Source organism: Globicephala melas, chromosome 3 (assembly GCF_963455315.2).
Source record: "Globicephala melas chromosome 3, mGloMel1.2, whole genome shotgun sequence".
Taxonomy (NCBI): Eukaryota; Metazoa; Chordata; class Mammalia; order Artiodactyla; family Delphinidae; genus Globicephala; species Globicephala melas.
The window spans coordinates 112,954,222-112,978,881 of record NC_083316.1 but is presented as its reverse complement, the minus strand read 5'-3'; the positions used below and the strand labels follow the sequence as shown (position 1 = coordinate 112,978,881).

The following is a 24,660-nucleotide window of genomic DNA, read 5'->3' as shown; positions in this document are numbered from 1 at the left end:
TGCCTCCAGCCCCAGCTTACACTCCAGTGGCTTCTCCTTGTTCTCAGGATTTAAAACAAAACTCTAACCTTGGCCTACAAGATGCAGCATCCTCTGGCCCCCACCAACCTCTCCAGCCTCATCCCCTCACACTCCTCTTGCACTCCAGGCTCAAGACACAGTGGCCCGTTGATCCCTAAAGCCTCTCTGCCTAAGCTGCTTGTCCCCCCTCCTTCATCCAGCTAATGCCTCCTCATCCCTCAGGTCTCTATCTCTTCCTCAAAATGGATCTGCCCGAGTTCTCAGAGGAGGTCAGTTACATTCATTCACAGCCGCCGATCAGGTCCCTTACCGCAGCCATCAAGTAACTCTGTTGTAGTTCATGGCCTAACGTCTCCCCTCTACTGCCGTGTAAGCTGTAGGAGGTCAGGGACAGCATGTGCCTGCTCTGCTCACTGCTGCTTTCCTAAGGCCCAGCATAGCGTTAAGCACAAAATAGACACTGAATAAGTATTTGTTGACTGGAATATAATGGAAAGACAGCTAGAGGTTAAGGTAAACTCTTGCCTGTGGGTTCTTCATCCCAACACTTCACCTTTGATTTGCTGCCTTAAACTAAACTTGCATCAGATGAAATATTGAGTTGAACACTCCTCATTGATCAGGCCTCCAACTGGCCTGTTTCCTGGAGGTAGTAATCCACCAAGTTGTTAGCAACTGACATTTCTTGTCTCCATCTATGTAACACTTCAGTTATTATTGTATCCTGCAGAGACTAAAGAATGTGCAATTTAAAAGTCTGTACCTTTAGCTATTTCTGCTTGAATTACTCCTTTTCCTGCAGGGAAGCTGAGTTCTTTACCATGTCATTCATATGCTTTCTGAATTGCCTTGACTAGGAATCAACTAAATCACTACTTCACATACTGACTCCCTCACCTCTTCTTGGACTTTGATCAGAGATTTCCTTCTCAATGAGACCGTCTCTAGTTTCTGGATCTAAACCTTCAACCACCTTCCTTCTCCCGCCCCTGACATTTCAAATCTTCCTTTCCTACTTTTTCTCCTTAGAACTTACCACTACCCTATATATTTTTTGTCTTATTTTGTCTCCATCAACCGGAATGAAGATGCTTGAGAGAAAGTATTTTTGTTTTATTCAGTTTTTCCTCAGCCTGACATCTAATAGGCCCTCAAATATTAGTTAAACAAATGAACAAACAACCTGATACTGCTCACGTAGGACCAGAAAAAAATCAAGATATTCGGAAAAACAGGAGTAGAGCCTGTTTTTTAAAGTCTCCTTGATTCTCCATTTCTGCCCCTCCTCCACCCTCCAAAATTCATCAAATAACCCTAACTAGATAGAGACTGAAACCACTAAACTATGTTATACTTTCGCTTTCCATGAGGGCAGGAATGACTCCCTGCGACAGCTCTGCGGCCGAGCCTGAAGCCTGACTTGCAGTAAGCACGCAATAAAGGTCTGGTGAGGGTAAGTGAAGAAGCAAGTAAGGACTCGCCAGGTTACAGCCTGACTGTTACAACAAAGAGCACTCCCCACCTCCAAGTTTCCTTTCCACATAACCTTCCAAGAGTAGCACAACTCTGTCGCCCTCATCCCTTGGCTCCCGTGTCCACCTTGAGGTGGCTGCTCTAGTTCCTGCCATGCTATCTGCATTCTAGCCACAGGGAAGGGGGGAAAAAGCAAGAGGGCTCCTCTGTGGAGCATTATGCCAAAATGACACGTATCATTTCTGCTATTATGCCAATGGTCATAGCTTAGTCGCATGACTGGCCACAGCTGAAAGGGAGGCTGGGAAATGTGGTATGCAGCTGGACAGAGGTGTTCAACGATTAAGGAGAGAAAATGGGTATGGTAAACGTCTAGCAGTTTATTAAACAGACAGTAAAAGGACAGCACCTTTCTTTTCATATGAAGATCATCTTTGCAGGCTCCCTGTTCATACATAACGAGTTTGTGCTTGCATTCATCATCTTCACCTTCACTGCCATCATTAACTTGGCCTAAACAAATTCTGTAAAATTCACAGAATTTTATGTAAAGAAAAGACAACCAAGGGATGTTTACCATTAATCTTAACTAATGTCTGCATAGCCCTTCAAACCCTCCTCTGCTTTCTCTCCCCCCACAATCACACACGCACTCTCTTTAGCAAAATTAATCTTTTATTCTGAAGTACAAACAAAGGTCACTGTTCTGTTTCTCAAAGGCACTGCATAGGGTGCCCCACCTGAATGCAATTAAAGGCCTGACCCTCAGGCACAACAGTTGGGGGTGATATTATGGAATCTAAACCAGGGCACTAAAATCTAACTACAGGGTTCTTAACACTGCCGCCCCTGCCCCTGTAAGCCATGAACTAAAAAGCACACTTTTTTTGTTGTTGTTGTTATTTTCTCTTGTCAAATACATCAAGGAAACTGTGCCCTTTTGATTCTCTGGGAAAATATTAAATGTCAACAGGTTAAAGCTCCAAGTTGCCTGTTAATTTTGTAGGTTCTCTAAGCAACAATCCAGGAGCCTGATTACTTTGGGGCAAAGGTCCAAAAGCTCAAAGAGAAAGAATAAATATGAACGTTCTTAGTTGAGTTTCCCCCTTTCTTCTCCTATGAGGTGGGTAATAAAGAGATCTAATAAAGTACTGAGCTCCAATCCATTCAATTAAGTATTGTCTTATTACATAATTTAAAGCTAAATTCTAGTATAAAAAATCATATCTGGTTTCAGTACTCTCATTCATTCAACAAATATTCGACTGCTTACAATATATCAAAAACTGTTCTAGCAGTGGAAACACATATCTGGCCACAGCTTACATTCCCATGAGATGACACAGTCTATAAACAGGGTAGAGAAATAAAACATGTAGGATGTTGGACGGTGATAAATGCTATGGAGAATGAAAAACTTTTTTTTCTTTCTCCTTCTTTTCCAAAGTCTTATTTTCCTTCTTTCTGAACGCCTTCCCAGATTAATCCCAATTGGCTCCTTCTGTCACTTCAGCAGTCTCATTAAAATATCTGGAGAGCTAAGCTTGATGTAATATGTTTTGGAAAGGTCTGCCATTCAACAAAACAAGAGACAGCTCAGAGGACAATGCTCTCTTGGGGATACAGAATTCAAGAAACACTTTGGAACCAAACCAATTTCTCTTAGAACCCTTTCAAAAAAGGAGCTATAGCTTCACCCATAATCAGCTAAATTCTTGTCAAAGAAAGGAAAGGACTGATGTAGAATGACTACCTGAATAGTTTAGAAGGATACATTCACAGATGTTTAGTGGTTCACTATTGGTTTGGGATTTTTAGTTCATACTTTTCTCTACTATTAAAATTCTCAGCATTTATCTCAGATAAAACTATTATTTAAAATGAAATAAAAGGTGACAGGAAAGGGGTAAGAGATTAAGAAAAAGTATAAGAAGGCTTTCAAAATCCATCCCAAACATCAAAAAACTGCCTCACGAAACACCCCTCACAGCAACTATAACACACGTCCACTTGAAACAATATTGATAATAATCTTAACCACCAACCTAAATCCTCCGTCCACCCCCATGCAACATACTTTAAGATGGAGATAGTTAAGCAAGGTGCCAAAAACTCTTCCTTATATTTTCCCTATAGCCCCTTTAAAATACAACCACAAAAAGTGATTTAGACGGAAAGAACACAGGACTTTTTTTTTTACAAAAGTCAGTTTATTAAGATAGGCTTACAAATTCAACAACAAAAAACACAGTAATATTTAAAATGTTAAATGGGAGGGGGAAATACTTTCTTATAGCCCGCTGATAGCCTTCTTATAAATATTTATAAAATATGAATTGCATCAAAACTGCTGTAATATGGAATAGCATTAGCCACTGAGTTCTCGCGTCTAAAAGAAAATTGAAGCCGCTGTCACAATTGATCCCTGTCACCTGAACTGTTTTGGCTATTGCAATTTGAAAACTAATTATCTTAAATCTGAGAGAAGCCAACACCACCTCTCACTGTTCACTGAAATCTTTTGCCAGAACAAATGTTTTTAAAGTATGCTTCTAAAACAGTGAACTTGCTACTAAACGCCTTACACTTGAAATAAAAAAAAAAAAAAGAAAAAAAAAGCATAAGAAGAAACTGATTTGCAATTTGCAGATATGGATTCTTTTGATGAAGCCTTTTCTCTAAAGAGAATAATAAGAGCTTTTATATTTATTCTTTCAGGTTAAAATATTTAGTTTGGGTTTTTCTAGTGGGGACACATGGATTTTCACCATCCCCTTCTAATTAGAATAAGTTTGTACTTCTTGTATATACAACACAGAAGGTAGTAAAAGTAGGCAGGCATTTGGTGGGGATGACAAAACTAATCTGTGATTTTGAACTTCTTTTAAAAGGAGAAAATTAAGAAAAACAAGGCTAATTCGCAAAGTGGGTAATCAAGGATTAATCTACTAAGGTCAAGTAGCATCAGAAATAATTCCTCTGATTCAAAGAAGTAGCAGAAATGTAAGAGATGATGGTTATGATAATAATAATAACAAAAGAGTTCTGATGTGGCGGGCACTAAGTACTATATTTGTATTACTTTATTTAAACTTCCCCCAAATCCTACGAGTAGACTTCTACTTTACAGATCAGGAAACTGAGGCACAGAGTGGTTAAGCCTAAGGGCACAGAGTTAAGGAAGCTCTGAGGTCCAGGACTCAAATGCAGGCAAGCAGACTCCAAAGCCAGCTCTGCTAACAACTATTCTGTCTCTCAATCATCTGGTCAAGACCTCTAATTTTAGATAGAGCTAGGGAAGGGAAATTAGTGGTTAAACTAAAAAACCCCAGACTCTAGATTCAAATCCTTTTTCAAAACAAAACTAAACTAACAAAGAAAAACACATCAACTCTCTTATAAACAGAATAGAAACATACTGATCCTTCTGAGGAAACCTCATGCTGGGTGGAAAGGCCTAGTATATTCAATTTCTATCGCTAGTGCACAAACAGATAACACAGCCGGTCACAGCAACTGATAATCTCATCCTTTTTTATAACTTCACTCAATGAAACATGTTAAATCAAAAAAGAATAGCCCCCAAAACAAACAAAAACACACATTAAGCGGATTTTGAGATTTATTAAAATAAAGTATTAGCAAACAATATCCAAAAACAAAGTTCTTAAGAGTTATGGCTTTGAAAAGCACAATATAGTAAAACCTAATACATTTTTATAAGTATCAAAAAGATAACAGAATTGAAGCATGTTGCTAGAATTTCATTTTCTACAACATAAACAGAAGAAGAACAAGTACAAGTAAGAAGCAGACCTAGAGTGCAGCCAGTGATTTGGTCTTTATCATCTGCATATGAAATATCTTTTTAAGAGAACATGGGCAGGATTACACACAAATACCCAGTTTTCATGATTACAGTCCTACCCAATTTTAGCATAAGTGATTTTCAAAATGCAACTTTAACCAACCACGTTGAAAAGAAAAGCACTTGCCCAACTATTATCTCCAAGAGTCCCTACAGTTAAAATACTTTATGAATAAATCAAAGCAACATCATCTCCAATGGTATTAGAAGGGAAAATCTGATTCTAAAAGACTTCTTCTTTACTTGGGATTGTTTGGCCTCACTGGAGTTCTGTTATAGCTAACACCAGCTAGTATTAAGAAGGTACTACCTATCAACGGGGTAAAACAAAATCTACCTCTACACAAAATTTCAAACTTTTAAAAAACAGTTATCTTCAAATAAATCCTTAAAGGACGATGGTTTATGACGAATTTAGGAATTTTAAGAACTGAATTATTTCGACACAAACCTTTTTCACTCTGTCATAAATAACAGAAGAATCCTGCTCTGAGACTAGATCTTTTCAACAAAACAACTCACCACGTGTTTTACAGCAATTGCTACAGCAAATATTACAGCATAAGCTCTTATTTTTTAAAAAATTTGGTATGTAAAATCCTTCTCATTGGTTTTTGTAAATCATCCAATTTTAGGGTAACACCTCAATCATAATAACTGCATTTTAGAAGAGAAGTTTCTATTATGAAAAATCCAATATAACAAAGGCTTGACAAATACTCTTACCTCTTGTAATTAGGACATGCTAAACTTCAATCCAGTGAATTACAAAGAACTAACTAAATTTCTGTTTAGCAGGTATGGAATAGAATTGTTTACATAAAAGAAATGCCTCAAATTCTCTCTCCATACATGCATCTTCTGTGAGAAGGAAACCTCCCCAGTCCCACCTGTTTTAATGAGGAAAATGCTACTCTCCAGGGGTTGAAACAGGCATCAAACCTGAGATTACCACCCAAAAAGCTGCGCTACTGAATATCTGAGGAGATGCCCATAAACCAATACTTAGGAAAACTCCTGCCAATGAAAATCACCAAACACTTCTAAAACCAGCAGGCTATCTACTACCTTAAAAGATTCTTGCTTATCTAGCTGATGGGTATAATGAGGACATACATTCATAATTCCTACCAGAGAGATTAAGTGAGGATTTAACTAATAAGACAAGGAAGAGCTCTGAGCCTCTTAAAAGTTAATAGGTCCAAAATTTAAATCACCATCGGAAGCTGAATTTAATAATTATCAAAAGATTTTTCCTTCTTCAGAAAGTATAAAAGATATTAATATATTTTAAGTAGGAGAATGATAATGATCCAAAGTAATATTAAGCAAGCAACTAGAAAAAGTATAAAGAAATGGAACTAAAATGGTATATTAGATGCTCTCTGTAATAGAAATACAACACTTAAACAGGTACTATCAAAGTTGAATTTAGAGTTTCTCTGCTACTGGCATGATTTCATTTTTGTATAAACTTTCTCCTTTAAAAGAACATTATTACAGGGGAACTGTTTCCCACAGGTACTCTAAGATAATACTGAAGGTTATATAATGTGAGCCCCAGTCCTTATCTTAACAATAGATTCCAAATCTGAATATTTACTGATCATTTTACATCCTAAAAGAATGTCTTACTCTCAAATGTTATGAAAAGTATAAAATAGCTACACCCTCTTTCCATACTATTAAGTATAACTTATTGAACTACCTATTGACAGTAATCTTACTGTGGATTTCACCTCAGAAACCCAGACAATTCTATTATCATACTGATAGTTTACTTACATAACAAGAAAATGTAAAAAGTGATTTATAGTCTGATATATATATTTGACATTTAGATTGATGTCTTCCTTAAATTTTCTCTAAAGAAAAAACGTTCACTTCAGTAGATCAGTAACATGCCTACTAGTTTATATTCCATAACGTAAGCCAGGTAATTATGTAGAGATGTTAGTCAAATGCACCTCTTAAATTATTTTTTCCAGTCAGCATCTTTTTGTTGCTTTAATACATTACTGAGATTAATTTCGATTCTGTTCCTCTTTTTGCATTTACCAAACTGGCTGTAGTTTTATTATTCCCAGACTCTGTCTTTTCAGCTGGCATGTATTTATTTCAATGTTGTACATGCTATAAAATGTGATTTTTCTGGTTGTGATGATGTTTTCATAAATTTGACTATAAACCATTCTGGAGATTAAATGAAAGCTTAAAACTGTAATTTTATGAAATGGTTTCTTTCAGAGGTGCTTTTTTCATTGGTAGAATTTTACTTAGTTTTTTTAATCTCACTGGCTAATTTTTATTTCCCATCCATTCCTGTACTGAGCATCCTCAGGAATTATAGGACCAGCTGGATTGAATGAAGTTTTCATATAAAACTCAGGGATGTGGAGTTAACAACTTTTAGGAAATACAACAGGCTTAATTATACTTCTATATGAAACTCTTACCAGTTAATTGCTTCAGTACTGTCATTCGAGACACAGCTCCTTAGAGAAAACACAGAGAAAGCCAATCACATAAAATCTTGCTAACTCTAAAGGCTGTTACATGAATAAAAACAATTTTTAATTAACTCAGTTGTAAGCATCAATAAAACAATTCAATAGTTTCCACCAGCTCAAGCCCACTGAAGTTGATTACGTGTATCTGCCAGTCAACCTAGGTAGTTATTCTACAAATTTGTTCCAAAGATTGTGCCATGAGCCTGTTAAGTAGAAGAATGATGTAAGTAGCTAAGTTCTATCACTAAGCAAACAAACCTCTTTCGTGTGGCTGACACAATTCTGGAAGATTGCGAATGCATGTCATGTAAAACTTACGTTTAAGGCTCAGGTGACTTTCAGAAAGTTTCCTTTTACTTAGCAAAGGACTGTGAGCTGGAACACATATGGCACTTCATCTGAGAGAACTAAAACCATCCATTGGCTGCACTTTATAAAAGCAATAAATAATGTTATGGAAAACAAAAGGAACTGCATTCTCCTTTACTCAAAAAATGCATTTTTTTCCTCATAAGAGCACAAAGGGCAAAGTAGAAAGTCAAATGAAACTAACATTTTAAACAGAAGACTGACATGGCTCCACATATTTTTAAAAGGCACTGGAAAATAAGCTTCTTCTAATAGGTGAGTTAGGTGATTTTTTTTTTCCAAAATAATGTATTTGTTCTTCATGCCATAACTAAGTGTCCATCTGACTGCTCCCTAGAAAAAGAGGTTAAGAGTCCTTTACTCAAAGCCCTTAAGCATGACTGATTAAATGAATATTTTAGAGTTTTCATGTCTTTCCTCTCTGAGGATTGGGGAGACTGGTATCCACATAGGTGCTAAAAAAAATGGAAAAAGAGCACCCATGGTAACTGAGAGAATAGTCTGTATTCTTTGATATGTGAATGTTTTCAAATCAGCTAGCTCAATTCATTTAAGCATCAGACAGGTGGCCTCATCCTTGGGGCCAGACTGAAGAGGCTCCTATGGCTACAGGACACAGGTCCTTGCATGGGGAAACAGACACAAGTAAGAGCAATGGGATGAAGTACATGATTTTCCAACATTAATATCATCCTGCAGGGAATTAAAAAGGCACCTTCAATTGGAGCTACAGAATAACAGTCTTACAATCTAGGTTGAAAATACAACAAAAGCTAGAAAAAGCATAACTTCCTATAACTGTAATCTATAAATTGCAGTGTTTAATACAAAAGGGGTACCAAGGAAGCAAGGATGAACATGTAAGTCCAAGTCACTTGAGTGTGTTTCACAAAAGGTTACTCTAAAAACTATCACCCATCAAAGTGCAAAATAAAAGATTAATGCATGTCAAAATTAGAGTTCTTGCAACATTGGCCAAAAGCAGCAAACACAACTGCACAAGGCTGTGCATGCACTGTCACCAGCTATAAAGTAGTACTTATGACAGATCTGAGTAAATGACATGTACTGGAGATCCGTTGTTTGCAGTAAGTTTTTTTAAAAAAAGGAAATATTTTACAAAAGATAATATTGAGTGAAGTCACAATACACTGACAAACATTTAGCTGTATTAAATGTAAATTTTATGTCACTTAGAAAACTATCACTTGGCTTTTACTGAACACTACCTGTTAGAGCAGTGCATAGTGTTCCTTCAAATAAACGACTTTTTTTTTATAGTTTCCTTTAAGCCCCTACCATATGCTTTTATAAAACAATGAATTACACTTTTTTAAAGCTGGTAGGACTAAGAAACTGGTAAAAGTACAGCTTCTGGAGAATCAAGAATAGAACGGAAGACTCTCATTGAACACCTTCTTATACTGTTATAATTTTCATCATGTGATCTATTACTTTTCCAAAAAAATTTAACAAATAAAAAAACTGCTGGGACAATAAGGCAAAAGTATGTTCCAGTTTAAGATCAATGCCAAACTTCTGAACTGGGGCACAATACTCACTTTGCATCTTTCACAACACTTTTGAGAGTTAATCACATGAACATGAATACAAACAGATGTTGATTCATCACAAAAACAAATGTATTGGTCACAATTATGTAGAAAAAAAATAAGCTGTAATATCTGTTTTCCATGTAAGCTCACAGTATCTGTACTGAAATTTTCCCTAAAATTAAAACAAGTCCACTAATAATATAACTGAAAAAGAATACTTCTACACTATGAAACAGAAGAAATGGGGTTTAGAGGGGAGCCCATCTGAGTGAGGACTTTATCCAGCCACTGAAGAGGCCCATGAAGATGAATCTCAATCCAACATGGGGTGCTGGTAACATCTTGCCGGTGATATTCTGCTCCCCAGCCCTATGAAAATGAACAGATAACATGGCAAGTCACGTTTTAAATTGTCAACCAGTCGAAACCAATTTCAACACACTAACAAAAATACACTTTAACAGTAGAGATATACAGACATACCTAAAGGAAAAACTATCACAAAACCAATCTTAGCATTCACCATGAAATTAAAAGCAACACAATAGCTGCATCATTATGATAACATATAATCCCTTAATAGAAACCCTTGGAACAAGATATGTTTCAGAATTCTTTTTTTTATTACTTTTAGGAAGTTAATAATGGTAAAATACCTCATAATTAAAATATTAATATTCCTGCAGTGAGCTAGATTCTCTCTTAATGGGATAAATAAAACTCAAATATAACCTCATGTAAGTTCACATCAGATTTTGTAAACAAAAAGTTTTCGATTTTCAGGGTTTTTTTTAAACATCAGATAAGGCGTTGTAAATCTGATCAATGCATACAAATGTAATTAAAGTGGCAGTCACATATCATTATCCTTTAAGGTGAGAAATTACTGGGATGAATTGAGCTGGACCACTTTAGCCTAAAACTCCAAAGAGTAAAACAGAATTTTTCCACTTCTATTTGCCTGAATTTAACTAGCTCTCTGCTTTACTGCTTACAGTAGTCCTGGCCCAGGAAAAGTAAGCAGCTGTGATGAGGGTGGATTGGGAGACTAAATTGAATATGCAAAAGCCATGTTTCTATAGAAGGCAAGGGAAATGCCTTCAGGGCTATTGATAAACTGCTGCATAAACAGGCCTATAACAAAGCCTATAGCAAGAAAACACTGGGCTGTGGGGCTGTGGGCCAAAAAGAAAAAAAACGTACACAGAGCATTTGACAATTGCTCTTCTTTGGCTAAATCCTTAAGGAACAAGCAGGTACAGGACAGGTTGCTGAAATATAACACCAAAATTCTTTCTAAATTTTGCTTATGCACCATCATTTGGAATACCAATAAAATTAGGCCAAGAGCAAATGATAAATTTGAAAAGTTCTTTGAACTTTTCAAATCCTTAATAACAGAGCTTAAAACAAGGAAAATAATTTTAGTATGGTAAAGAATTCTTTACATCAACCTAATGGGATCCAATAATGATTGAAACTGCTGAAGCTAAGAAACTTAAAAAGCAATTTTAATATTAAATGCTTTCTAGCAATTTAGCCTTTAACTGAAATTCTTTTATAAACTCAGCCCCTATTCAATATCAATATCAATACTGAGCACTTTATAATGTCTGGATTATAAAATAAAATCTTAGACCAATCATGTGGTTTAAGTTATAAATTCAAGAATTTTATTTAAAAATCTATTAAATCAGGTAAAAAATAGTTACTACCTTTCATTTAACAAAGACTTTTTAAAATTATAACCTACAGACATATAATATACATAGTTACAGTGACTCAAATTAAACTACAGGTCACAACCCACTCACCTTGACAAAACTCATTCGAATGGTACACATTTTGGTAAGCTCATATACTGCCTCAAATCCATGGTTGACAGACTGAGCCAGAAGCTGGGCAAACTCCTGATTGTTAAAAATTTTGAGGCTGCAGCTGCTGGGAATCTTACAGACAGTGGTAGGATGAAAGCCATGATGAAAGTTGCAGTTCCTACTCTGTACAAATATGCTGCTGTCACTGAGGCACTCTGCATACACCTCTCCACCAACATAGTACAGATGAACACCTTAAAAAGACAGGCATTACAAGAGTAAACTTAACAAAGCAGTATAATGAAATCGAGGAAGTTGTATGAGGTGCAACCAAGAATAACCACTACACTATAGCAAGTCTTCAGACAGGAGCTACCACTAGATGGCCTTATGCTGCCAAAGATAATCAAGAGGTTAATGTGCCTAAATCTAAAATGATCCTCAAATAACTAAGACTTAAGCCTCAAGTTGGCAGCATATTAGGTTATCAGTTCTCAGGTTTTTTTTTCCTTTTCCAACAATCATTTATCATCTCTATGAAAGAAAGCAATGGCAAAAAAAAAATCCCCAAAAAGCACCTTATGATGAGTCCTTTCAAAGGAATTCTTAGTGCTATCAACTATCATGAATAGCTGTTTGGCAAAAAGTTTTGCACTCTTTTTGCTAATGGAAAGGTCTGCAGCATTTAAAAAAAAAGAAGCTAAGTCACATATGTAATTTCAGGTCATAGGAAAAGCCTTTAAATGGCAGATGTATTTTACTTTCCTTTAAAAAAAATGTTTTGGGTATTTAAAATATATATAAATAATATATGAATGTTCAATATTTAAAAATTCAAATTATATAGCTAGAGCTGAAGTTGTTCCCAACTTTTCTCTACTGCAAATAGTACTAAAAAGACCATCATAGTACACACATGTGAGTCACAGACTAGTTTCAGGCTATGACATTAAAAACTAGTTTTGCTTCTGGGCAAATAAAAATGAGCCATGGAAGAAAGGATCCTAGAACTGTATACTGGGAAAAAAGAGGAAAATGATTCTAGAATTTAAGAATTCACCAAGTAGATTTCTCTTAAATTATTCTACTGCAGAATGAAAAATCAATGCATAGAAGTGAGGCATTTTACCTAAAAAAATCATGGCAAGTTGACAGTTCTGTCAAAAAAGAATGGAAACTTTCTTTCCAACTTATCTTTGGACATAGTATTTTTCTGAATCTCTTCTATAAGAAATCATTTTACAATTAAAGTTATTTACCTTTTGTTCCTAATTTGGACCAAGACTTCCTCAAGTCAAAGAAGCAAAAAGTAGCAAGTGGTAAAAACAAAACTTCTTAAAAGAGAGGCAAACAGCTCTACCTGGGATAGGTTTCCTTTCTGACCACTTGATGCATGAGACATTTCACTGCAATGTGAAAAGTTCCTTGTTTGCTGTGGCAACTATCTTGCAGGATGAATTATAAATAAAACCCTGTTACCTGAATTTAAAAGGTGGGAGAAGTGGCAGTGAAGCCATTGAAGACTTACGTCATTCAAACTGGATATCCTACCAGTAACCCTGTTCCTCTAACATAATGGAAATTCTTTCAAGTCTTCAACCCAAAATATTCCACAAATACCATAATTTAAAAATTTTAATCCTTCACTAGCATTCATATATTCTACAAATATTTCTTGTGTATGTACTATGAGCCAGGCAGCATTCTAGTTGCTGAAGATATTGTTGTGAACAATGCAAATTTCTGTACAGCTTGTATTTCAGTCAAAAAGACTGAAAATTAAAAAAATAAACACAGAATAGTATGATTTCAGACCCTAAGTACTATGAAGAAAAAATAGGTAGGATAAAGAAAAGAAGTCTGTCTTTACTTAATACATTCTTCAACATCTCCAACTTGAGGGCAGGACCATGCCTTAAGCTTCTTTGTATGCCCCAGAACCTTACACAATGCAGACTACACAGCAAGCACAACAAATGACTGAATTCAACTGAATGTAGGAAAATGACAAAAGTACCTTTTCCAATATGTCGTCTGGTGTTTTCAATTGTTGAATTACGATTAACATTTGACAACAATCCCAAGCAGAATCTACTTTTGTTATTTGAAGGGTCTGTGAATCCATCTACTAACACACTAGTAGAAGATGCATGAAAAGCTTCCCCAACACGATTGTTTAATTCATAGTAGACAATTGAACACCAATGTTTGGGCTCTTCATAGGCAACAGGCTGAACATCTGTGAACAAACCAGACAGAAAAAATGTTTAATGATTATCAGAAACTCCAGGCTCTGTGTTTCCTTTAACCCAACCCAAGCACTATATGAAAAAGAAAATTTTCAGATATTTCACTTAAGTCTCACTGTCCTTCCTGACTTTCAGTCTGTTTGTATGTTTGTTTTCAAAAAAACAAACATCAGAAATGCCTTGATCATAACAATTTTCAAAATTATACATATACACGGATAGGCAACATCACATTTTAAGTTATTTTTCTAGCAGAATCTAATCCAGGTTTAAATTTGAGATGACAAACCTCTGTTTCAGCAAACTGAAAGACTTAACTATACCAGTATCTGTAAAATTATTTTAAACAAAAATTTGAACTAAAAAACTAAGTAAGGCTCTTAGCAAACTAGGAATAGAGGGGAACTTCTTCAACTTGAGATAAAGAACATTTACAAAAAACTTACAGCTAACGTCATACTTAATGGTGAAAAACTAGAAGCTTTTCTGCTAAGATCAGTAACAAGACAAGGATGTGCTCACCACTCCTTTACAACAACACACTGGAAATCCTAGCTGAGGCACTAAGACAAGAAAAGGAAATAAAAGGTATACAGATTGAGAAGGAAGACATAAAACTGTCTGTTCTCAAACGACAAGATTGTCTATGCAGAAAATCTGAAATGACTGACAAAAAAACTCCCAGAACTGATAAGCACTTATAGCAAGGCTGCAAGTTGTAAGGCTAATATACTAAAGTCAATCACTTTCCTATACCAGCAATGAACAAGTAGAATTTGAAATGAAAAATTCATTACCATTTATATCAGCACTCAAAAAATTAAATATTTAGGTAAAAACCAAACAAAATAGATATAAAATCTATATGAGGAAACTATGAAACTCTAAAGAAAGAATTCAAAGAAAAACTAAACAGAGATATATAGTCCATGTTCATGTGTAGGAAGCCTCTATATTCTTAAGATGTCAGTTCTTCCCAACATGATCTACAGAGTCAATGAAATCCCAATAAAAATCCCAACAAATCATCTTGTGGATATTGATAAACTGATCCTAAAGTTTACATGAGGAGGCAAAAGACCCAGAACAACCAACACAATATTGAAAAACAAAACTGGAAGACTAACACTATCCAACTTAAAGACTCACTATAAAGCTATAGGAATCAAGACAGTGTGGTACTGGCAAAAGAACAGAGATCAAAGGAACAGAATAGAGAGCCCAGAAATAGATCCACATAAATATAGTTAACTGATCTTTGATGAAGGATCTTGGTTACTTCCCCAATAATAGATACAAGATAGTCTTTCCAACAAATAGTATAAGAACAACTGACATTCACAGCCAAAAAAATGAATCTAGACACAACATCTTACACTATTCATGAAAATTACCTCAAAAATGGATCACAGACCTATGATACAAAACTATAAAACTCTAGAAGATAGCAGAGGAGAATATCTAGATGACCTTGGATAGGGTGATGGCTTTTTAGATACAACACCAAGGCACCATCAAAAGAATGAGAAGACAAGCCACAGAATGGGAAAATATATTTGCAAAAGACACGTTTGGTTAAAGGACTGTTACACAAAATATACAAAGAACTCTTAAAACTCAACAAGAAAATGAACAAGGTAATGAGAAAAACTGGTCAAAGACATGAACAGACACCTCACTGAAGAAGATATACACATGGCAAATAAACATATAAAAAGATGCTCCACATTACATGTCATCAGGAAAATGCAAATTAACACAACCATTAGAATGACCAAAATCCAAAGCACTGACAACACCAAATGCTGGTGAAGAAGAGGAGCAACAGAAACTCTCATTCACTGCCGGTGAGAATGTAAAATGGTACAGCCACTTTGGAAGACAGTCTGTTGACCTCTTACAAAACTAAACAAACTTTTACCATACAATCCAGCACATGTGTTCCTCGGTATTTACCTAAAGGAGTCAAAAACTTATGTCCACACAAAAACTGCAGAGAGATGTTTATAGAAGCTTTATTCATAACTGCTAAAACTTGAAAGCAACCAAGATATCCTTCAAGAGGTGAATGGATAAATAAACTGTGGTACACCAGACAATGGAATATTATTCAACACTAAAAAGAAATGAGCTATCAAGCCATGAAAAGACATGGTTGGTGGGGGACTTAAATGTATATTACTAAGTGAAGAAGCCAATCTGAAAAGGCTACATACTGTAAGATTCCGATTACAAGACATCTGGAAAAGGCAAAACTATGGAGACAATAAAAAGATCAGTGGTTGCCAGGGGTTAGGAGAGAGGGAGGGATGAACAGGCAGAGCACAGAGGATTTTTAGGGAAGTGAAACTATTCTATATGGTAATATAATGATGGCTACATGTCATTATTCATTTGTTACAACCCAAAGAATGTTAGTACAAAAAATGAATCCTAATGTAAATTACAGAATGGTAGTTACCAAGGGGGTAAGGTGAGGGGGAATGGGGAGTCATTATTTAATAGGTACAGAGTTCTATTTGAAATGATGAAAAAGTTCTGAAAATGGATAGGAGTGATGGTTTGCTGAATACTGTGGATGTACTCAATGCTACTGAATTGTACACAACAGAGCCCCCAAAGTACAAGAAGCAAAAACTAACAGAACTAGAAGTGGAAATAAATATTCAACGGTAGTAGCTGGGGACTTCAATCTCCCACTCTCAATAATTGATAGAACAATTAGAAAGAAAATAAGCAAGGATACAGATGATCTGAACACTACTGACCAGCTTCATCTAACTGAAATCCAGAGATCCTATGACACCCTACGACATCAGAATATACATTTTTTTCAAAGGCACATGGAGTATTGTCTAAAAGAGACTATACGTTTTGCCAAGGGTTGGCAAACCTTTTCTACCCACCCAAATGGGCAAATCCAGCAACATATAAAAAGGATTATACACCATGACCAAGTGGGATGCAATACCTTAGGTTTTGCAGGCCACGTACTATCTGTCATATATTCTTCTTCTTCTTAACAATTCTTTAATAATCTAGAAACCATTCTTAGGTCACAGGCTATACAAAAACAAGCATAAAACAAGTCTCAACAAATTTAAAGAACTGAAATCATACTAAATATGTTCAAAGCACACAACAGAATTAAATTAGGAATCAACAACAAAAAGAAATTTGGGAAATCTTGAAATATTTGGAACTTGATAAACATGCTACTAAATAATCCATGGGTCAAAGAAGAAACCACAACGGAAATTTTAAAATATTTTCAACTGAATAAAAATAAAGACAAACAAAAATAAAAATTCATGAGATGCAGTTAAAAGTGTGATTAGAGGGAAAGAAATAGTTTTTAACACCCATATTAGAAAAGAAACAACTCAAATTAATAATGTAAGATTCAGAAACTACAAAAAGAAAAGTAAACTAAAAGTAAACTTGCATTCTTCAAAGCAAGAAAAATGAAGGAAATAAAGATTAGAGTGGAATTCAATGGAAGAGGGAAAAGTTGTCATTCAAAAGATAAACAAAGGGCTTCCCTGGTGGCGCAGTGGTTGACAGTGTGCCTGCCGATGCAGGGAACACGGGTTCGTGCCCCGGTCCGGGAAGAACCCACATGCCGCGGAGCGGCTGGGCCCGTGAGCCATGGCCGCTGAGCCTGCACGTCTGGAGCCTGTGCTCCGCAACAGGAGAGGCCACAACAGTGAGGCCCGCGTACCGCAAAAAAAAATAAATAAATAAGGTAAACAAAATTGACAATCCCTTAACTAAACCAACGAGAAAAAAATAACATGACACAAACTACCAAAATCAGGAATTAATACATCACTACCAACTCCTACAGAAATTAGAGAGATTATAAAGGATACTACCAAAAACTTTATGTCAAATTAGATAATTTAGATGAAATGGACAAATTCCCAGAAAGACACAAATTACCAAAATTGACTCAAGAAAAAACAAACTCTGAATAGACCAATATAATAACTAAAGAAACTGAATCGATTATTTAAAATCTTCCCACAAATAGAAGTCCAAGCCAAAATGGCTTCACTGGTAAATTCTACCACATATTTAAAGAAGAAATAATACTATACTTCAAAAACTCTTCCAAAAATTGGAGGGAACACTTCCCAACTCATTCCGTGAGGCCATTATTACCTGACAGCAATACCAAACAAAGACATCACAAGAAAATTACAGACCAATATCCTTCATGAATATACAAGCAAAAATACTCAACAAGATATTAGTAAACCTGGCCAAGCAATATATAAAAAAGGATTATACACCATGACCACATGGGTTTTATCCTAGGAATACAAGGTTGGTTTAACATCAGAAAATCAATTCATGTAATACACCTTATTACTAGAAAAAAAGAACAAAAAACTCACATGATCATCTCAGTAGATACAGAAAAAGCTTTTGACAAAATCCAACATTCATTCATGATAAAAATTCTCAATCTAGGAATAGAAGAGAACTAACAATTTGCTGGCTAGACTCTCTAGAACAATACTGAACAGAAGTAATAAAAGCCGACATCATTGTCTTACTCCCAATTATAGGTGGAAAGTAATTCAGTTTTCTATCATTAATTATGATAGCTATAGGTTTTTCATATATGCCCTTTAATAATAAGAGAGAAGGAGAAGTTAAACGCATTCAGATTGCATAGGAAAAAAAAATACTATTTTTTATTCATGGATGACATGCTCCTATATTTAAAAGACCTTAAGGAATCCACATATGCACACACAAAAAACCTACCACTAGAACTAATAAATGAATTCAGAAGATTTCAGGTTACAAGATTAATATACAAAAATCAACTGTATGTTTTTAATTAAAAAAAATTTTTTTTATAGTGACCAATAGAAATTTATTTCATTAGTTAGACCTGAAACCACTGCATTAATGCCATTTTGAAACTAATCTTTCAGGGATTTAATACAGTTGTTCTTTAACAACAGACCTTGGTTCATTCACTACTTAAGACATGATTATTTAAATTAAAGTTAATTGGTTTCCTTACTCTCCTTTAGGGCTTTAGGCTCAGAATATTTCTATTAGAAAAATCTAATTTGTCTCAAGTTCCTATTTTTAAACTTTAGAGTGGTTAAAATGCTCTTATATTTTAAATCTTTGTAGCAAAAATTATGTCTAAAATTACAGCTCAAACTGGCAAAGCAATCAAAGATGCAGGTGACGCAAGTCTTTTTTTAAGTCTTTTTCATACAGTTTTACTGAGATACAATTGACATATGGCACTGTACAAGTTTAAGGTATACAGCATAATGATCTGTCTTACATACATCATGAAACGATTATCACAATCAATTTAGTGAACACCCATCATCTCATATAGACACAAAATTAAAGAAACAGAAAAAAACTTTTTCCTAGTGATGAGAACTCTTAGGATTTACTCTCTTAACAGCTTCGTATATAACATACAGCAGTGTTAACTACATTTATCATGTTGTACGTTATATCCCTAGTACTTCTTTACCTTATAACTGGAAGTATGTGCCTTTTGACTGCCTTCATCCAATCAATTTTATTTCTATCTACCAATGAAGAATCCAAACTCAAAATTAAAAAATTCTTCCACACACCTAGCAATAAATTTAAAAAGAAAAGAGAAACATTCCATGTCTGTGCACTAGAAGGGGACAGCAAATCTCCCCAAGTTGATTTAAAGAGTCAATGTGACCTCTATCAAAGTCCAAGGAAGAGTTTTGGTGGGGGACAGAAATTGACAAACTGATACTAAAATGATATGAAAATATGCAAAGAATGCAGAATTGCCAAACAATTTTTAAAAAGAAGAACAAAGTTGGAGGACTAACACTTCTTGTTTTCAAAACTTACTATAAAACTTCAGTAATCAAGATGGTGAGTACAGACATACAGATCAATTTTTTGAGCAACAAAAAATTAAGAGTCCTGAAATAAACTCTTAACAAAATTGAGAGTCCTAAAATAAACTCTTAAATTTATAGTCAACTGATTTCTGAAAAAGATGCCAAGACAATTCAGTAGAGAAATGATACTCTTTTCAACAAATAGTGCTAGAACCAACTGGATGTCTACTTGCGCAAAGATCAATTTAGACCGTTAACATACAAAAACCTTAACTCAAAATGAATCATAGACATAAATATAAGAGCTAAAGAACTTCTAGGAGAACACACAGGAGAATAATTTTTATGACCTTGGGATAGACATAGATTTTTTAGATGTAACACCAAAAGCATAATCCAGAAAAAAATTGATAACTTCATCAAAATTAAAAACTTTTGTGCTTCAAAAGACACCATTAAGAAAATGAAAAGACAATCCAGAGATTGAGAGAAAATATTTGCATATCACATATCTGAAAAAGGACTTCTATTCAAAATATATACAGAACTCTTAAAACTCAATAATAAGACAAACAAAGGACTTCTATCTAAAATATACACAGCACTCTTACAACTCAACAATAAGACAAACAACCCAATTAAAAAAATAAGGCAAAAGATTTAAATAAGCCAAAGAAGATACATGAATGGCTAGGTACATTAAAAATGTTCAAAATCATTACTCATTAGGGAAATACAATTAAAACAAATGAGACACCACTTCACACCCATCAGAATAACTATAATCAAAAAGATAAATAATAACAAGTCTTAGGAGGATATGGAGAAACTAGAACCCTTATATGGTACTGGTAAAAATGTAAAATGGTGCTTTCACTTTACAGTAATTTTGTAGTTTCTCGTAAATACTTAAATTTACCCTGTGACGCAGAAAAATAAAAAAAAGACCTATCTGCAAATGTTGATTACAGCATTGTTCATGCTAGCCAAAAACTAGAAACAATTCAAATGTCCATCGACAGACAAATGGGTAAACAAAATGTGGTATATCCATAAAATAAAATACTGTTCAGCAATAAGAACATTATTGATACATGGTGCGACATGGATGAATCTTGAAAACAACACAATTTGTGATTCTATTTATATGAAAAGTTTGGAAAAGGCAAATCTACAGGTACAGAAAACAGATTAGAAGGTTCCTGGAGCTGGGGACAGGAGGGGATAGACTGCAAATAGGCACAAGGGATATTTTTAAAGGGTTATGAAAATGTTCCAAAACTAGATTGCGGTGATGGTGTAAAATTTTACACATTTACTAAAAATCATCGAATCATACAGTTAAAATGGATAAATTTTATGGTATATAAATTATTACTGGTTCAAGATGGCAGAGTAGAAGGACGTGCTCTCACTCCCTCTTGCGAGAGCACCGGAATCACAACTAACTGCTGAACAATCATTGACAGGAAGACACTGGAATTCACCAAAAAAGATACCCCACATCCAAAGACAAAGGAGAAGCCACGATGAGAAGGTAGGAGGGGCGCAATCACAGTAAAATCAAATCCCATAACTCCTGGGTGGGTGACTCACAAACTGGAAAACATTTATACCACAGAAGTCCACCCACTGGAGTGAAGGTTCTGAGCCCCATATCAGGCTTCCCAACCTGGGGGTCCGACAACGGGAGGAGGAATTCCTAGAGAATCAGACTTTGATGGCTAGTGGGATTTGATTGCAGGACTTTGACAGGACTGGGGGAAACAGAGACTCCACTCTTGGAGGGCACACACAAAGTAGTGTGCGCATCGGGACCCAGGGGAAGGAGCAGTGACCCCAGAGGAGACTGAACCAGACCTGCCTGCTAGTGTTAGAGGGTCTCCTGCCGAGGCGGGGGGGTGGCTGTGGTTCACCATGGGGACAAGGACACTGGTAGCAGAAGTTCTGGGAAGTACTCGTTGGTGTGAGCCCTCCTAGAGTCCGCCATTAGCCCCACCAAAGACCCAGGTAGGCTCCAGTGCTGGGTCACCTCAGGCTAAATAACCAACGGAGGGAACCCAGCCCCACCCATCAGTAGACAAGCAGATTAAAGTGTTACTGAGCTCTGCCCACCAGAGCAACACCCAGCTCTACCCACCACCAGTCCCTCCCATCAGGAAACTTGCACAAGCCTCTTTGATAGCCTCATCCACCAGAAGGCAGACAGCAGAAGTAAGAAGAACTACAATTCTTCAGCCTGTGAAAGGAAAACCACACTCACCGAAATACAGACAAAATGAAAAGGTAAAGACTTTGTACCAGATGAAGGAACAAGATAAAACCTCAGAAAAACAACTAAATGAAGTGGAGATAGGCAACCTTCCAGAGAAAGAAATCAGAATAATGATAGTGAAGATGATCCAGGACCTGGGAAAAAGAATGGAGGCAAAGATCAAGAAGATGCAAGAAATGTTTAACAAAGACCTAGAAGAATTAAAGAACAAACAAACATAGATGAACAATACAATAACTGAAATGAAAAATACACTAGAAGGAATCAATAAGACACTGATGAAAGATATTAAAGATGATATAAACAGATGGAGAGATACACCATGTTCTTGGATTGGAAGAATCAACATTGTGAAAATGACTCTACCACCCAAAGCAATCAACAGATTCAATGCAATCCCTATCAAAATACCAATGGCATTTTTCACAGAACTAGAACAAAAAATTCCACAATTTGTATGGAAACACAAAAGACCCCGAATAGCCAAAGCAATCTTGAGAAAGAAAAACGGAGCTGGAGGAATAAGGCTCCCTGACTTCAGACTATACTACAAAGCCACAGTAATCAAGAGAGTATGGTACTGGCACAAAAACAGAAATATAGGTCAATGGAACAGGAAAGAAAGCCCAGAGATAAACCCACATACATATGGTCACCTTATTTCTGATAAAGGAGGCAAGAATATACGATGGAAAAAAAACAGCCTCTTCAGTAAGTGGTGCTAGGAAAACTGGACAGCTACATGTAAAAGAAGGAAATTAGAACACTCCCTAACACAATACACAAAAATAAATTCAAAATGGATTAAAGACCTAAATGTAAGACCAGACACTAAAACTCTTAGAGGAAAACATCGGCAGAACACTCTATGACATAAATCACAGCAAGATCTTTTTTGACTCACCTCCTAGAGGAATGGAAATAAAAACAAAAATAAACAAATGGGACCTAATGAAACTTAAAAGGTTTTGCACAGCAAAGGAAACCATAAACAAGATGAAAAGACAACCCTCAGAATGGGAGAAAATATTTGCAAATGAAGCAACTGACAAAGGATTAATCTCCAAAATTACAAGCAGCTCATGCAGCTCAATATCAAAAAAACAAACAACCCAATCCAAAAATGGGCAGAAGACCTAAATAGACATTTCTCCAAAGAAGATATACAGACTGCCAACAAACACATGAAAGAATGTTCAACATCACTAATTATTAGAGAAATGCAAATCAAAACTACAATGAGATATCATCTCACACCAGTCAGAATGGCCATCATCAGAAAATCTACAAACAGTAAATGCTGGGGAGGGTGTGGAGAAAAGGGAACCCTCTTGCACTGTTGGTGGGAATGTAAATTGATACAACCACTATGGAGAACAGTATGGAGGTTCCTTAAGAAACTAAAAATACAACTACCATATGACCCAGCAATCCCACTACTGGGCATATACACTGAGAAAACCATAATTCAAAGAGTCATGTACCACAATGTTCACTGCAGCTCTATTTACAACAGCCAGGACATGGAAGTGTCCATCGACAGATAAATGGATAAAGAAGAGTGCCACATATATACAATGGAATATTACTCAGCCAAAAAAAGAAACAAAATTGAATTACTTGTAGTGAGGTGGATGGACCTAGAGTCTGTCATGCAGAGTGAAGTAAGTCAGAAAGAGAAAAACATATATAGTATGATAACACATATATCTGGAATTTTAAAAAAAATGGTTCTGAAGAACCTAGGGGCAGGACAGGAATAAAGACGCAGACATAAAGAATGGACTTGAGGACAAGCGGAGGGGGAAGGGTAAGCTGGGACAGAGTGAGAGAGTGGCATGGACGTATATATACTACCAAATGTAAGATATAGCTAGTGGGAAGCAGCCACATAGCACAGGGAGATCAGCTCGGTGCTTTGTGACCACCTAGAGGGGTGGGATAGGGAGAGAGGGAGGGAGGGAGACACAAGAGGAGGGGATATGGGGATATATGTATATGTATAGCTGATTCACTTTGTTATAAAGCAGAAACTAACACACCATTGTAAAGCAATTATACTGCAATAAAGATGTTAAAAAATTTTTTTAATTTAAAAAATAAAAGAAAAACAAAGAAGACATACAGCCAAGAAGCACATGAAAAGCTGCTCAACATCACTTATTATCAGAGAAATGCAAATCAAAACTACAGTGAGGTATCACCTCACACCAGTTAGAATGGGCATCATCAGAAAATCTACAAACAACAAATGCTGGAGAGGGTATGGAGAAAAGGGAACACTCTTGCACTGCTGGTGGGACTATAAATTGGTACAGCCACTATGGAGAACAGTATGGAGATTCCTTAAAAAACTAAAAATAGAATTACCATATGACGCAGCAATCCCATTACTGGGCACATACCCAGAGAAAACCATAATTCAAAAAGACACATGAGTGCTTCCCTGGTGGCGCAGTGGTTGAGAGTCCGCCTGCTGATGCAGGGGACACAGGTTCGTGCCCCAGTCCGGGAAGATCCCACATGCCACGGAGCAGCTGGGCCCATGAGCCATGGCCGCTGAGCGTGCGCATCCGGAGCCTGTGCTCCACAACGGGAGAGGCCACAACAGTGACAGGCCCGCATACCACAAAAAAAAAAAGAAAAAAA

General features: G+C 36.0%; 1 protein-coding gene across 2 annotated transcripts in view; it reads right to left on the bottom strand.

Moving 5' to 3' along the window:
* Positions 1–5,098: 5,098 nt before the first annotated feature.
* Positions 5,099–24,660, bottom strand: part of SMAD5 (SMAD family member 5) — a 50,659-nt gene continuing 31,097 nt past the window's right edge. For both annotated transcript variants that reach the window (XM_030869544.2, XM_060296240.1), the window contains 3 exons: positions 13,632–13,853; positions 11,612–11,868; positions 5,099–10,166 (listed from right to left, as the gene is read on the bottom strand). In XM_030869544.2, the coding sequence (XP_030725404.1) occupies positions 10,023–10,166; positions 11,612–11,868; positions 13,632–13,853 (623 nt within the window). In that variant the 3' untranslated portion in view covers positions 5,099–10,022. The remainder of the gene's footprint in view (positions 10,167–11,611; positions 11,869–13,631; positions 13,854–24,660) is intronic.